This window comes from Candoia aspera, chromosome 2, assembly GCF_035149785.1.
Source record: "Candoia aspera isolate rCanAsp1 chromosome 2, rCanAsp1.hap2, whole genome shotgun sequence".
Lineage (NCBI taxonomy): Eukaryota > Metazoa > Chordata > Lepidosauria > Squamata > Boidae > Candoia > Candoia aspera.
Window position 1 is genome coordinate 46,456,249 of NC_086154.1, and position 15,425 is coordinate 46,471,673.

The following is a 15,425-nucleotide window of genomic DNA, read 5'->3' on the forward strand; positions in this document are numbered from 1 at the left end:
TAGGGCATAATCAGCTACTGACATTTGGCCCTGGGTAAGATCCTTCAGCACCTTCTTAGCTCTTGCCTTGGCCAGAGGATCTTCAAAATGCAGCTTTAACGCCCACATGAAATCATCGAAATAATCAAGTGCAGGGGAGTCAGCATTGTTTAATTGAACATACCAGTCAGCCACTCGACCCTTCAACTTGGTGGCAATGGTAGTTATTTTAGCCTCTTCAGAAGGGAAGCATGCCCCAAACTGCCTCATATAACTTTTAGCATTAGTTAAAAAGAAAGATAACTTTGTGGGAGCCCCATCAAATTTGACAGTAAAGTCTCTCACCCTGCCTCCAGTTGGAGTGGAACCAGCAGTCACTTCAGTGGTTGGGCCCCAGGTTACAGTAGCTTTCCCTTTATGGGGTGGGGACACTGATGATCGAGCCCTGTGGGGTGGAGATTCATCCCGGAGCCGTCTCCAGCCCCGCTCCGCCGGCGGTCTGGATGGGAGAATGGGGGATGGTTGCAGGAAGCTGGGATCTCCTCCACGCCTCCCCTGCCCCTCCAGTGACAAAGACAGGTTTCTCAACATGTACTCCATCAATTCTATTTTGGCTTCCACCACTCTTAGTCTCTCAGGGGTTCGAGAGTCCCCTCTCCTTCACATGCCCGGTTTCCTCTCAGTTGACACCATAGTAGATTCTTTGTCTGGGGTTAGCGGGAACTGCTACTTCCAGGACATCCCCGATGTCCCTGGTTGGGGTTCCCCCACTTCATCCAAGGTGATCAACTCTGCGAGCAATTCACTGGGTGCCGGTTGCTTTGGCTCTTCCCCATTGTCAGATTCCTCTGCATCAGAATTGGAACTCGATTCATCCCTTGACAGGTCTCGGGATTCTGAAGGCTCTGGGGTGAGGTTCAGTTCTCCGCTCTTGACCGTCAACTCGGGCATCAAGCTAGCTGTCTCCTCAAGTCCCCCAGTCATGGATTTTGACTCAGCCATCGTTAACTATTTTCCCTCGCAAAAGACTGATCTTGGTAGGAGCTAACAGTACAACTTTGGGATTCTCAGCTTTATGTAATGGTTGCCTATTCTAAAACACCATCAGACTTATGAGTGTGAATTCAAAGATATCTGATTTATTAAAGAATAGTATGCAGGATCACAGAGAAAGCTGAGAATGATGAAGGCACTCCAAATTCAAACTAAAAACCCTCGGTGCAAATGAAATCCCTCCCCCCACAGAGTCTTCTCAAGTTCACAATCCCAGGTGCTCCTAACGGTTTCTGATGGTCTGCGGGAAAAGGCCTTGAACAGATAACATAACCCAAACACATTCCATTGTACTGATTTCACAAACAGAGCTTGGTACAAGGTCTCACAGCAGCTCCCTCCCAAACAGAAACGTGCGTCAGCACCATGGCATGTGAAACGTTACGATGTATAAACTACACTGAATCAGTGAACATGACAATATTCTTTCTCAAGGATTCTTTTTTTAATAAGAATTTTATTAAGTTTGAAACAAAGATAAAAACTACAAAAAAGCAAAATACTACAAAAAGAAAAAAAAACGAAGAGAGTGTAAAACACAAGAAAAAAGAATTTTGAAGATTACATAAAGAGGTGACTTCCGACTTTCAACAAGAATATACATCAATTTCCATAATCGATCCTTTACTCTATGTCAAACCATGATCACATTATTTCTATAAATCATTCTATTAGCACATTATAAAAATCATTAACACAATTGTTCCTTCCCCTTATATTAAAAGAAGAAACATATAAACCTCCAAATCAACTCCCTGCCAAAAAACATTTATTTAATTTTTTTACTTCCTACCAGTATTCTATATATTTCTGTCCACTATAATAGAAATCAAATTATAAAATATTTAAATTGTTTACTTTTATAATTAATAATACTATAACAATCTTAACCTTATTAAACCTAAAACCAAGGAAATATTATTATATCTTATAAATCTTAAAAGTCAACAAATCCAAAATCTAAAAACAATCCAGTAAAACTTAATCCAAATCATTAAAGAAAGATAAAATCATATAAGCCTTAATATCAATAAAAAAAAGATTCTTAATTTTTTCCCCACCTCAAAATATACCAAAATATTTACATATCTCCATATTACACATAAGGCATTTTTCATACAGAAATCAAACAGCCCAACTGCCCCCCTTGGAAACTCAGACTTCTTGGTAAAAAAAAAACCTCCCACAGAACACAGCCTCTTCTTTTTCATAACATTCCATCAAAAAACAAACAAAACAAAACCTGCATGTGTGATTTGCAATTCAGTCTGTTCTTTTAACTCCTTCAACACCAAAATCTGGTCATCTGGCACAACAAGAGATTCAATTTCACTGTCAGTAAAAACATCTCTTTCTTCATTAGAATCTTCTTCCACAACCTCCTCAGCCAGACGAAATATTTTAAAGCTGATATTTTCTGCAATGTCTCAAATATCTTGCAGAATAGCTTGACAGATATCATGTAAGATCTGTTTAAACTCACAGAGAAGCTCACACCTAACTCTGAGAAAGTCTCCTTGAAATCCTCCATGTTTAAGGCAGTAGATTATGGTGCACCCTACATACTTGACTGACAGATGTAGGAGTTAATGAGTTAATAGAAGATACTTGACTGGCAGATGTAGGAGTTAATGAGTTAATAGAAGATACTTGACTGGCAGATGTAGGAGTTAATGAGTTAATAGAAGATACTTGACTGGCAGATGTAGGAGTTAATGAGTTAATAGAAGATCTCTGAAAGTTGCTGACACAGGAGAAAGTATGCTAACAAGCAGCTCTCAGAGAAAGTGAACAGAAAACTGAAGATTCAAAACAGTAGATTCAACATGTAGGAAAATGTTAAATCCTTCAAGTTCAAAATAAAAATAATAGCAGGGACACAATTATTTATTTTCAATCCTCCTCAATATCCAAATGGGAAAACAAGCCAAAGCTTTAAAAAAATAATTGAAAATTAATCCCAGAAATAACAAGTGCCAAGAGAGATCATTTCTCCTTGCTGTAGAAAGTCTCTCAGGGTACAGAACTTTAATAAATTATATATATATATATATATATATATGTATATGTATATATATATATATATATATATATATAGGTCTATAGATTTAGAAATGGGGTGACCACTGTGTCCCTTAAGACTACAGTGTGGGTTGGAAATGATGATGTCCCAGCCTCCTGGCAACTCTTACCTGATTGGTGCAAACTCTGTTTGTGATTGTCAGGCTGCAAGTCGCTGTTCCAGAGGACAGATGGAATGATTCTGAGCATTTTCTTTGTCTGTGAAAATGCTCTGGGCTTTGGGAAAAAACCTGCCCGTGCCCCAGAAAAAAGAAAACCCCGTTGCTGTCAGTTCTGTCTGCGGAGCTCGCAGACACAGCTGTTCAGTCGGCCATGACCCTGCTGGAAGTCCTCAAGGATTCTTGAGGACTTTGGTAGACCTTTAGGAAACTGACCCCAGAATATGCTGCTGATAGAAGACTTCTAGGGACACAATGTAATATGTCTGTTGTGCTATAAGGTTATAAATAATAATAAATAAATAATAAATAAATTATAAATAAATTATAAATAACCTTATAGCACAACTGACATATTACATTGTGTTCCTAGAAGTCTTCTATCAGCAGCATATTCTGGGGTCAGTTTCCTAAAGGTCTACCAAAAATCCACACAGTTCCTCAAGGAAAGTTCCTATTCAGTAGGATTCTGTGCCGCTTTTACAGCATCACGACTGAAAATGGGCCCTTACCTCATTGAAGTGAGCATCCTGAGTAGCAGTCAGCCCAAAGCCATGCTGTCTGCTCTCAAAGGCCATCAAGTGGGAAAGCAGGCGGTAGGTAATGTGAACATCATTCCCAAAATAGGACTCCATCTGTTCTGTCACTGCCCGTAGCTGATGGGCCAGCTTCTTTGCTTCTATGGTGTTAAGCTCCGTTTCATTCTTCTCCAGGCTCTCCAGCTATTGGAACAGAAAACAAGAAGAGGGAATTCTCTCTTTACTTCTCAGAAGTGAATTTTTGTCCCCAGATCCTCTGTTAAACAGGTGTACATTAAACAGAGACAAAGGAAACTTCTCAAGTTACTGATGGAACAGCTAGGAGTAGGAACATTGGAAATCTGGACTCTGACATACATCACTGGCAGAAAAATACTGTGGGGACTGCACTGATGCCAGCTGGCTTCCAGGTGCAATTCAAGATGCTGGTCATTACTTTTCAAGCCTCCTATCATTCAGGGCCTGAATATCTTTGAGACCTTATTCTTTGAGTTTACCTTCTCTGTCCAGTAAGATTTGGGAGAGATGGCTTGTTGAGGGTCCACTACCAAGGAATCCCTTCTACAAGGACCTTGCAGTTGAACCTTCTCAGTAATAGCCCCGCTCTGTTGGAACAATCTAACTTTGGATACCCAGGCCACCCCTCCCTACTACTTTTTTGAAAATCATAAAAAAATTGTTTCTTCAGAAAGGGACTCAGGGACGGTTAAAGTTAAGCTACCCCTAAATAAAGGTGCAATATTTGCTATTCTTTTGTTTCTAACCCTATTGTATATATTTTGTAAGTTACACAGCATCTCCGAAATATGGAGTGGCATATCTAAGTAATAAATCACTCCATTAATAAATCAATACATGTGATAATTCAGAATCAGCTCTTTTTTCTAAGGAAAATCATATCAGTGCTCCAGATCTTGCATTTACTGCTTTCATCAGGAAATGATATCCAGGCAAACGATGAAATACAATTGTAATATCACAATGCAAACTCTGTCATAGTTGGCTGACCTGTGAACATAACTGGACAACTGGTCTGAATGCCATTCCTTATCAGTGGTGATAATATTGGGCTAGATATTTATTTAACAGAAAGGAACATCTTGTGTATGTCTGCTTTTGTAAGTAAAAAATGAATGGAATTCATGTAAAGAAAAAAGAAAAAAGGAAATGGTATCCAGGCAATTTGCTTTCTCAGGAGAAAGATAATGTCTGGTTAACAGATGGTTCTGCTAGCTAATCTTTTTTTTGGGTGGGGGGAGATTTGGGGTGAAATGATAATTTCTTGTTAAAATGCAAATGACTTCTGAAATAGTTTCAAATGCTTCCCTTTTTATATGTTCCTCTTACAATTTTCTGTATTCATCTGCTTAATATAGTCCACATTATTATATGAACCTAAAATGCAACTACTGCTATTAAATGCATGTATTCTTGTTACCGTATCCTTCCATTTACAAATAGGTATTAATAAAGTAACAAACGATATGTCTATTGCTAAAATATAAATATTAGACTCGCAAGGGATATCCACAGGCAATCATTTCGACGTGGGGGCCCGCTTCCCCCTTGCTACTCAGATAGCATCAGTCCTTATCCAATATAAATATCTGCTAATTATACAGAAGAAATAGAAGGACCTCTCTGCAAGGAGGCCGTTTTCTGCTTTCCTAATTCCAGATTAACTGCCTTTTGCGACTCAATCGAGTGGTGAACTTGTTTTCCCAGGAAGGCACTGTTTATGGCCTCATCCATTTTAATCTTAAAAACAAGCTTTGTCCACAAATGCCCTCTCCATGCTAACAGCCACTTCTTGTACTACTAATAGAATTGATCTGCCCAATTTTGCCCTGATTTTACAGGAAGAAGTTCATAGCTCCTACCTAAATTAGGGTGTTTCTTATACTGAATTTTCAGAAGCTCCTATTACTCCCACATTTCTGGAAAAGCACAGTCTGTGAGAAAAAAAGGGAATGGAGCTTAGCTGTGTTTCCCTGTTGAATTCTCCACCAGTATCAATGCGGTCAGTGGCTGGAAATCAGATAGAGGGTAAATGCGTTGCCGAGACAGAATCAACAGCTAGAGTTCTAGAGTATGTTGAAGGAGCTAGTTGCTGGTTTCTTTTCTTTTAGGAAAGAAACAAACAGGAGATTCCTATGTCCTTCCTTTTTTAATGCCTAAACACTGTGGTTTTCTAATTGTTACTATGTGGAACATGAGATTGCTTGGTGATTTGTGGTTGCTCTGAAGTTTGTTATGAGAGTTTTTGGTAAAAACAGTTCTCGTTACTGCTAACTTTTCTCAGCCTTTCCTTAAATGCGCAGGCCTCTATAGGAGGGTCCAGGGGTGGAGGCAAACGACAACACGTGCTTCATGGTGTGACTTACATTCTTGTATCAGACATCATGAGGCAAGTATCAAGTTGAATCCTTTGTACGACGACAAAATGCACATGCTTTCAATTTGGCATCATTCTGGATGCTGCTGCCGTGATATATACAGATGCATTACTGTTTCAAACTTATCCTCAGGTATGCTCTGCATTCATACGGGACAAATAGATGCCTAGCCAATGGCCTGCATGAACTCATGCATGCTGAGTCAGTGCTGGTTGTTTAAGGGTTTCTATGCAGACAGGTCACTATAGAGAATAACCTGTAAAGGCTGAACACTTAGAAACCTGCATTAACAAAAAATTAAAACTTAAGAAAACAAAATTGTGAGAGGTAACATGTGCTGATACTACTGACTGCATAGACCAAACTCCCCCAACTGAGCACTTTCCAGATGTGTGGACTTCAACTCCCAGAATCCCCCAGTGCTGAGGTTGAGAAACACTGGTCTAGTCATATGGAGGATGCCAAAGAGGGGAAGCTTGGTGCGGATTGTTTCTTATATGGTCCGCCCTCAGTCCCAACAGTTGTACACAGAAACTGTGTTGTTTCTCTAAATCAGATAAGCCTGAAGAAATACCGTAACAGTAACCCTAAGAAATGTTCACTTTTCTGAGAGAGAGCGAAAGCGAAGAAAGGAGAGAGGAGGAAAGTGGGAGAGATTTACCAGCATTGAAAGCTCCTTAAAAGCAGGTGAAGTGCAGTTGAACAGATCCGGTTCCAGCCAGCCCCTTTCCTGGTCACAGCGCCGAACTGCTGCACCTGAGTCAGGGCAAAACGTCAACTTAAAAGCTGGCAATTGAAAAGGCCCTTTTCCTGTGGTTGCTGCCCAGGGAAAGTTGGTCAGGACTCAGATAACAGCACTAGGCCAAAGCATGATTTTGGCAGTGGCATTTTGGCAACTGCACTGAATTCTGAAGTCCAGTGTCAACGCGAGAACAGATTCAGAGGAGGACTGACAGACCCCTCACTTCATCAGCGGCTGCATGTTGTTCGCTATGATGGCAGCTCTAATTTCATCCCCACTAATTTAGGTTTTATGAAGTTGTCCCAAATGCTGGAATTAATTATCATCAAGCTGGGAGAACCGCTGAGAAAGGAACTTATTCATCATATTACCAGTAATGTCTCTAATGTATGATATGGTATAATACCTTCTAATTATTGGATGGCAATTTTTCTTTTAAAATAAAAACAAGTATCATGTTATATGAACCTACATTAGTGATGCTAAAAATTTTTTTTCAGAATTGCTGGAAGATTTACCAAATATACATATATTTGGTTGCTATTTTTTTCACCAGTTTCTGACTGAATGCTACCTTTCCTTTTCTAATTTTTGCACTCTTGAGAATGAACTGTATCTCACTGAAAATGGAATCACCAAATTCAGATCTATGTCCTTAAATTCAGATCTACGTCAAGTGCCACTGGAATTTCAAAAACACATCATTCACTGATGGCAAAAGTGACCATTGACCAAATCTTTCACTAGAATGTTTTGTTCAAATAGTGTTTAATCAAACAAATATTTCATTGCTGATGTAGCTCATTGTATGGGAGAAACATGGCTAACTCTCACTGGATTGGAACTTAATATTTGTTCAAGAATGAGTAAATTGGGGGGAAAGTTATACAGCACATTCAAAAGGAACTATTCAGGAGAATGTTAGAAAACTGTTTAGATGCACACAGCTCTGGGATTTTTAAAGAAGGAAGTGTTTTATATTATTACTACTACAGTTATCATACACACACACACACACACACACACACACACACGGATTTATATGATGTCATATGGACTGGATAGTGCATTCTAGACATACTCACAGCATCTGTTCCTATGTGTGCCTGTGTTCCACCCACCCCACTCCATTGCTGCCTTGGTGTGCTGTATCAGGTGGCAAGATCTGAAGAGGATTACACTCAGTCACTTGAACATGAATAGAATGCCTGGTGCAAGTATCAGCATCACTAGAGTTCTGGGGAAAATTACTCCAGACTCTAGACTTTTCCACTCAATGTAGCAAGTCAAGTGATTGAAGAGGTGAGATAGGTGCACGTGGCATGTTAGGGTCCATACGGTGAGCACAGCCCCACATTTCCATCCATAAGTATAAATGTCTCAATAGAACTGGACAATTTGAAGCATAACATGGTAAGCATGGAAAGATTTAGCACCATATTTCCCGCTATTCTTGCCACATCACTATCTCTGGAAGTTGCTTTTTAGACAACAATAACATTAACAACAATAAAAATAGTTCGGGATAAGATGCATATTTATGGAGAATTTAGCCATTATAGTGCCTGCATTCTTCTTCTTTTTTTTGGCTGAGCCATCCTACAGATTCAAGACTTGTGAATCTAAAGCAAAGAAATGTGGCGGTCCCAAATATTGTTTAAACTACAGCACACTAGTATCACACAGTACATCAGTATCACAAACAGCAACATTATCCTCATGCCCTGCACCATCTGCCACCCACATCAAGGGTGCCAGAAGTGTGTTCAGCAATGACCTGGATGGGAAAGATACAGTATCTGTATGATAACAACAGCTGAGCCCCTTTTATTTCCAAATGTGACAGGTTCAACTGTCACTTCGTTACTTTACAAATGGAAATGTGTATGCTCTGCCAGGGCCAAGTATGTTGGAGCCAAACATATATTTAAAAATGACGTGTTTCTGCTCTCACATTTAAAGTCTCTGTTCAGTAGACCATTACAAACCAAATCAAGCACACTGATATATCTTCAGGAGTCCTTAAAGTTTTCATGTGACAGCAAGCTAATTTTATACAGTCAGGATCTTAGGTTCAGTCTTTAATATCTTTTGTTAAAGGATCTCAGGCAGATAATCTCAGAAAGCCCCCTTTTCAAAGAAGTAGGAAAGATCTTTTTCCCTTGAGTCCTGAAAATTATAAGCACTGAATGAAATAAGCTGATACTAAGGACAAGATTTCTCCAGTCTGGTTTCTAAACTGATGGGAAAGACCAAAACTCTGATCTTCCTCAGCCACAAAGGCTATTGGAACAAGGTTCTGGTACTGGGTTCCAGATACATGAGGAGATTGTGGCATTAGGCTTACCTAATGTCAAGGTATAGCATCTCATCATATCTAATGTATTTAACTGTGCGTACGGATGCAATTATTTTCAGCAGCAAATCACTGGAAAGAGTATATTCACCACATTTTAATGAGACGTAGAACCACCTTCATAGATCTGAAGAAACCTATTCTTGGATTTTGCAGAATCAAAACTCGCACTGCATGGTTTGGTCACAAAACTACTCCATATTTGTTGGACAATTTTTAAAGAAATTTTAAAGGGCCAAGAAGAAAAAAGGTTTGAGCAGAAAATCATCCACCATCCACCAATAAGGCAGCCTTCATACCTGAAGAAAGTGAATCCCATAAATATTCTTGTGGTTAAATATGAAGGAGGTAACTGAGCTAACAACAGCAGGCAAATTTCTACTTGCTCTTGCTGGAAAAAATGTCAGTGGGCAGGCAAAATGTCTCTTGAAGTTCAGTTGCTTCTCTTTCCTTTCTCGCTAGAAAGAAAGAAAGAAGCTATGGCAGTTTCATTTGTGGTTTTCAGAGATAAACCCTACAGCATGGATTGGCAGCATGTATAATATTGTTCAATTTTGGTGTAACTCCTTTGATGAAGTGCAACAGCAATTCCTCTACTTTTCCTAACCAGTTGAAATCAAGACAGCCAACACTACAGGAAGCTGTTAGCTTCCTCCTGAAATTCTTACTTACTTTCTTCAAGTTTTTAAAAATGTATGAGCTCCATTGTCACATTTTTTTAACCAGAACCCATAACAAAGCAGGGGAACCAAGTGTCTGTCATCTGTCACCAAAATATGACATCCATCGGTTATAGCTCCAGACTTCCCCAGCCAATTACATTTCTCCAAATCCATAAAAAGCATCAAGGCAGTACAAATAAGCGTGAGCAGGTTGCAGATGACTACAAGGGATTTTCTGCAGATTAGTGTTATGTGACAAGGTAAAGAAGCTGAAGGTCAGGCAGGATTACAAGGAAACCAGAGTCAGACAAGGCAATCAAAACAGAGCCAGCAGCCCGTGGAGCATCTGAGGGAAACGTGGGATCTGATGGTGCCTTAAGCAGGAGCAGGGAATGGAAAAGCCACACAAAGCAGCGCTTACAAAGCAGGAAGGAAAAAGGGGAGAGCCACAGGCCTTACCTGCACCCCGCAAACCTGCACAAAAGAAAAATGTAGAGAAAAGGGACAACATTAAAAGTGTTTAGGAATATATTTGATGAAGAATGACCTTCCCTGCAATGGGTTTCAGTACTGTAGGAGATTCCAACCTCTGTGGAACATTCTGTAGTGTGACCCAACACGGGATTCCGTCTCCCAGATATCTCTTGATTCAAGCAAGCAGTGGCTTAAACAAGACGACCGCACAAACTTTCTGCTGGTAAACTTTCTGAGGAGTGTGTGTACTGGGGGCGGGTGGTGGTGGGGAAGATGGTGGAACAACACGTCCTTGGGCCTAACAGACCAAGCTAACCTAATGCGATCCAGCACACCCAGATTTGGGAATGCATAGAGTGTGCAATTGTCCAATGAACTGCAGCCCAGTCCCCCACATCATGGCTAAGAACAGAAGGAAGACAGTTAGTAAGGGATGAGCTTCCAGGAACAGGCCCAAGCCCAAGCTCCAAATTAGCTCATGTGAAAATGCAGAGCCATTCAGAGGTCAAGGTGGCATCATGCTGCCAATAATAACAGCAGGAATACAAGACAGCCTAGAGACCTCCCACTAATAAGTCCCTTTACCACCACTCTTCCCTACTAATGCAACCATGATTGGTGCTGTGGCTTTAATAGGGGCTTGGAGGGCTACAGCCCTCTCCCTCCCAGCTTCTCAGAAACATAGTTCTTAGAAGTCTTGTTGCCCACAGTGTGCCAGGGCTTGAGGACTGCAGTAGCCCTTATTGCCTCCCTTCATACTGCTATCGCCATCACCAGGTAAGGTAAGAGAAGAAGGTGGCTATGGTAGAAGAAAATCTGCTATTGAGAGCTTATCTAACTATTAGTAGTGTTTAATCCCTGAGAGATTTAGTGTGGGTTCATAATTAACAATATGGGACCATAGGCTATATAAATCAATCAATCAATCAAATAAAGGAGAAGTTAATATTCTAGATGGACTAACTCTAAGCTGTTGCTGCCTCACTAATACAGTTCTTATTTTCCTGCTGTTCATTGCCAGGAAAACATCTTGGGTTTTACTTCACAAACTCCGAGTTCTTCAAACCTATATTGATAATATTGATTGCTGACAATCAGGGCAGTGCTGAAAGAAGAAGCTGGGTGAGGTAAGAAAGACATGGAGTGTCTTAGCGGAAGAGGAACGTGTAGTTCCTTGACACAGCTGAAATCCAATGGGATGGAGCTATTCTGTCCATAAACTTTATTACAACAGGAAAACACTTACCTAGTGAACCTTTTGGGCAAGGCAGTACAGCTGGCAGGTCAAACTTGGTTTGTGGCCACCATACTCCAGCTTTTAGAGACTTAGGACAAGCATCATAGAGCACTGTGGAATGAAACATAGAAAGCAAGTAAGCTGGGGGTCCATAGGACAGTATTCCCTGAAAGGCCTCTGAGCAAGGCAGGGACAGGCAGACAACTGGGACAAGTTTCTTTAAAACCAACTTACGTTATACTGAAAAAAAATGTGGAATGTGCCACATTTCAGTTGTCTTTAACAGTGAGTAATGATAAGGCAAGTATTAGAACCTAGACTGTAGAAATACAGAGAACCCAGGTTTTAAGTTTGTACAGAGATCTTGTGATTAAATCCAAACTTGTTTGGGAAAGTTATAGAATAAATTGAATAAGGATTTGGATGCAAGAAGCTGATGTGACCCAATGGTTCTGCTTTGGAACGATGCATAGGAAATTCTAATATAAAATCTGTGTGCATATATTTCTTGCAGCTAGTACATGTAGAGTAATTGAACAGAAGGATGAAGAAAACCTCTAATGCAGATGAGTTTTTCAGAAATAAGACTGTTGGGGAAATGGTTAAGCTAATATATTTTTAGAAAGAGACATATAACATGAATTTTCTGTCATTGGAAAGCAGATACAGTGGTTCAATATATACATGTTCTGTGTTAGCTTTACTGAAAATACACAGAGTGGCCCTGTCTATTTTAGAAAAGCCAGTCTTCTATTTGAAAGCATTCCCATTTTAGAATGGGAACCTGTAGTCTGTACATGTTGCTGAACTCCATCTCAAACATCCCTTATTGTCATGAGCACTGATGGTGAGCAGGAGAGGCCCCTATCCAGGGGGGGAAACGCATGCGTAGTACTGAGGAGTTAAGCAACCATTCAAAGAGACACAGAACAGACCCGCCTTGACTTTTGGGGTTTATCTGTCTGGGTTTTTCCCACGCTTCTTCAGTTTGTTAGGATTTTATGTCTTATGTAGCAGTAATAAACACTAGAGACCTACTCCTCGTCTCGGCGTGATTCCTGACTGTTAGGACACTTATCTTGACTATGCTGGTTGAGACTATTTGGAGTTGTAATTCAGCTACATGTAGAGAGTGACCAGTTTCTAACCTTTGCCCCAGCTGAAGGGCTGGCCAGTGCACATCGTTTTAAAGATGCCCTAAGGAAGGAGAGCAGCAGGGGTCTTGAAGCCTTTCATCAACAGTTGGTACCTGCACTGCTGAGCAGGTATCTTATTACATTCTTTTCCATTAAGGTAAGATATGTTGTATTTTGATGTCAGTTGTAGCAATTATGTCATATGTATGTCTATAAATGTGTATTTTTTGTTTATTATTTCAATTTTGAGGCTGTCTGACTCCACAGCAACTCTGGGAATCTTACAATTCTCCTTTTGGGTTTCTGGCAATGTGTAAATAGTCTCCATATCTATTAATTATTGTGTCTGGTTTCCAGAAAAAGGAAAAACTAAAGACAGTAACATCAGATACTTTAGGCTTAAAAGGGACTAGTTGATCTCTTAAGGTTGCTTCCAACCCTTTCATTCTATGATTTAATGATTTAAAGATTTAATTCTAAGCTAAACGATTGAAGCTGTTCTTGTGAAGAACCATTCTAAGATACTTTGTGTGATTCTGCTATTTGTAAATGCCAGAGCCATTGGCTCATGAGAGGAAAGGAACCGTATATTATTCCTTCTAAGGGCCTCTACCAGTTGCTAGGTCCCAGTGCCTTTTTCCATTGATGTGCATTTCTACCCTTGAGGTCATAATGTTAGGTGTTCAGTTTCTTGTTCCAGAAAAAGTCTAGCTATGAGGAAGGCAAAACTGCTGATTTGGTAAACACTTCTGTTTGATAGGGAGAGAGGAGGCTCCTCACCCACCACTCCGCTGCAACATTATCTATCACCTATCCACCATCCATCATCCATCATCTATCATCTTCAGCATACACTTACCCTGGCAACCACTGGGAGTCACCTCTGCAAAAGGATTATCACAACTGTTGCACTGTTGGCCGATCACACCTGGCCGACAGTGGCACTGGCCCATTTCCTGATCACAGGACCGTGAGGAGGAGCCGATGGGGTAGCAGTCACAAGGCAGGCAGGTGTCACTCCCTTTAGGGTGGTAATGGAATTCCTATTGGAAGAAGGGAGAGGGGCAGGGAAGGTGGTTAGAGAGCTGGGTCACAGGAGGGGGAGCAGTAGGGGAGAAGGACTGACAGGACCGCAGGCGAGGGGAAAGGGCCAAAGCAAGGAGCCTAGTGAAACAGCAGGAGAAATGGGGAGGCCTGGTGGGATAAAAAGAGGGCCATTATTAGGAAAGTAATGACAGCCGATCCAACCAGTAAGACTAGGAAGATAAAAAAGCAATACAAGCAGTCTCTTCTACCGTTATGGGAAAGTCGGCCCCTTTGGAGCTCCTACAGTGCTTTCCGATACCTTCTGCTAGGGATCTTCCCCATCCATCACTATTTTGAGCCCTCGAAATGAAAAGCCATTTCCCTAGGGATTGATCCTCTCAGGAACTCAACCAGGTTTCACCACTTTTCTGAGCCCTGCACCATTGGACTGAGGACAAGGAGTAGTGTGCTGACATGGGCAGGAAGGCAGGCTGGGAGAAGAAGGAAGGAAGGAAGGAAGGAAGGAAGGAAGGAAGGAAGGAAGGAAGGAAGGAAGGAAGGAAGGAAGGAAGGAAGGAAAGTGGACAAGAACCCAGGGAGCAGAGCCCGTATGGGTTCCCGAAAGAGAGCAGAGGAGAAACTGAAAGCAGACATCAGGGGAAGGTGTAGACCTCAAAGCCACGTAAGAATGGAATGAGACTGCAGAGCCAAGAATGGAGGTGAAAGGCAATATTGCAGATGGCGGGCAAGTGAATCGTATGTTGTATTGGAATCTATGGATGGCAGAGAATTCCAAAACAGGCATATCTCTCCCCTCACCTTACAATGACATTGCCCGTTGGTTTTATTACAGTCCGGGTCAAATCCCTTGGCCGCATCGCAGTTGCAGGGCCCACATGTTGGATTCCCCCACCAGCCCTTGGGACACTGTTGATCCATCCTGCAGGGAAAAAAGTCAGGTGGATGGATATTTGCATCCAGGGCACTAATTCATTTTTGGTCTTACAGCAAGTGGAAATACCATAGCATGATATGTTTGTAATTGGATATTTTACAAATTTCAGATTTTTAATTGTTGTGGGTATTGTACTTTGGCAAGTTTCTACAATGCAAGGTTGTGTGGAAAAATCATACCTTTTTCTGTTGCGATTTTCTGAGGGGAGGGAAGCAATCACAAAAAATGCTCTGTTTAGGCCAGGAGTTCTCAAACATTGTGATGCCATGGTCATATAAAATGATAAATGTGTTTGTGTGACACCTCCAACCTCATGAATAAAACTAATGATTTCTTTGGGCCTAAGATTCGACAAGAAATGAATACAGGTAGTCCTCATTTAGTGACCACTTTGCTTAATGCCCAAGTTGCCGGTCCCAATTGTGGTCAAAAGTGAAACCGTGACCGTGCTTATGATCTTACTTCAGATTTCCTTTGCTTTACAGACCTGCAAAGGTTGTAAATGCAAGGATTGGTCACAAAGTTACTTTTTCATCACTGTTGTAACTGTGAATGGTCACTAAACAAGGCAGTTGCTAAATGAGGACTACCTGTATACTTTTCTAATAATTGAATTTTATATATCAGATA

At 40.8% G+C, this 15,425-nt stretch overlaps 1 protein-coding gene across 1 annotated transcript in view; it reads right to left on the reverse strand.

Annotated features, from left to right (window-relative positions):
• The window catches only part of CELSR3 (cadherin EGF LAG seven-pass G-type receptor 3), a 124,135-nt gene that overhangs the window by 40,038 nt on the left and 68,672 nt on the right, over positions 1 to 15,425 (reverse strand). Inside the window, exons 14-19 of the mRNA XM_063292849.1 lie at positions 14,660 to 14,780; positions 13,674 to 13,857; positions 11,688 to 11,789; positions 10,427 to 10,441; positions 6,869 to 6,963; positions 3,785 to 3,994 (exon numbers count right to left, since the gene is read on the reverse strand). Of these exons, the coding sequence (XP_063148919.1) occupies positions 3,785 to 3,994; positions 6,869 to 6,963; positions 10,427 to 10,441; positions 11,688 to 11,789; positions 13,674 to 13,857; positions 14,660 to 14,780 (727 nt within the window). The remainder of the gene's footprint in view (positions 1 to 3,784; positions 3,995 to 6,868; positions 6,964 to 10,426; positions 10,442 to 11,687; positions 11,790 to 13,673; positions 13,858 to 14,659; positions 14,781 to 15,425) is intronic.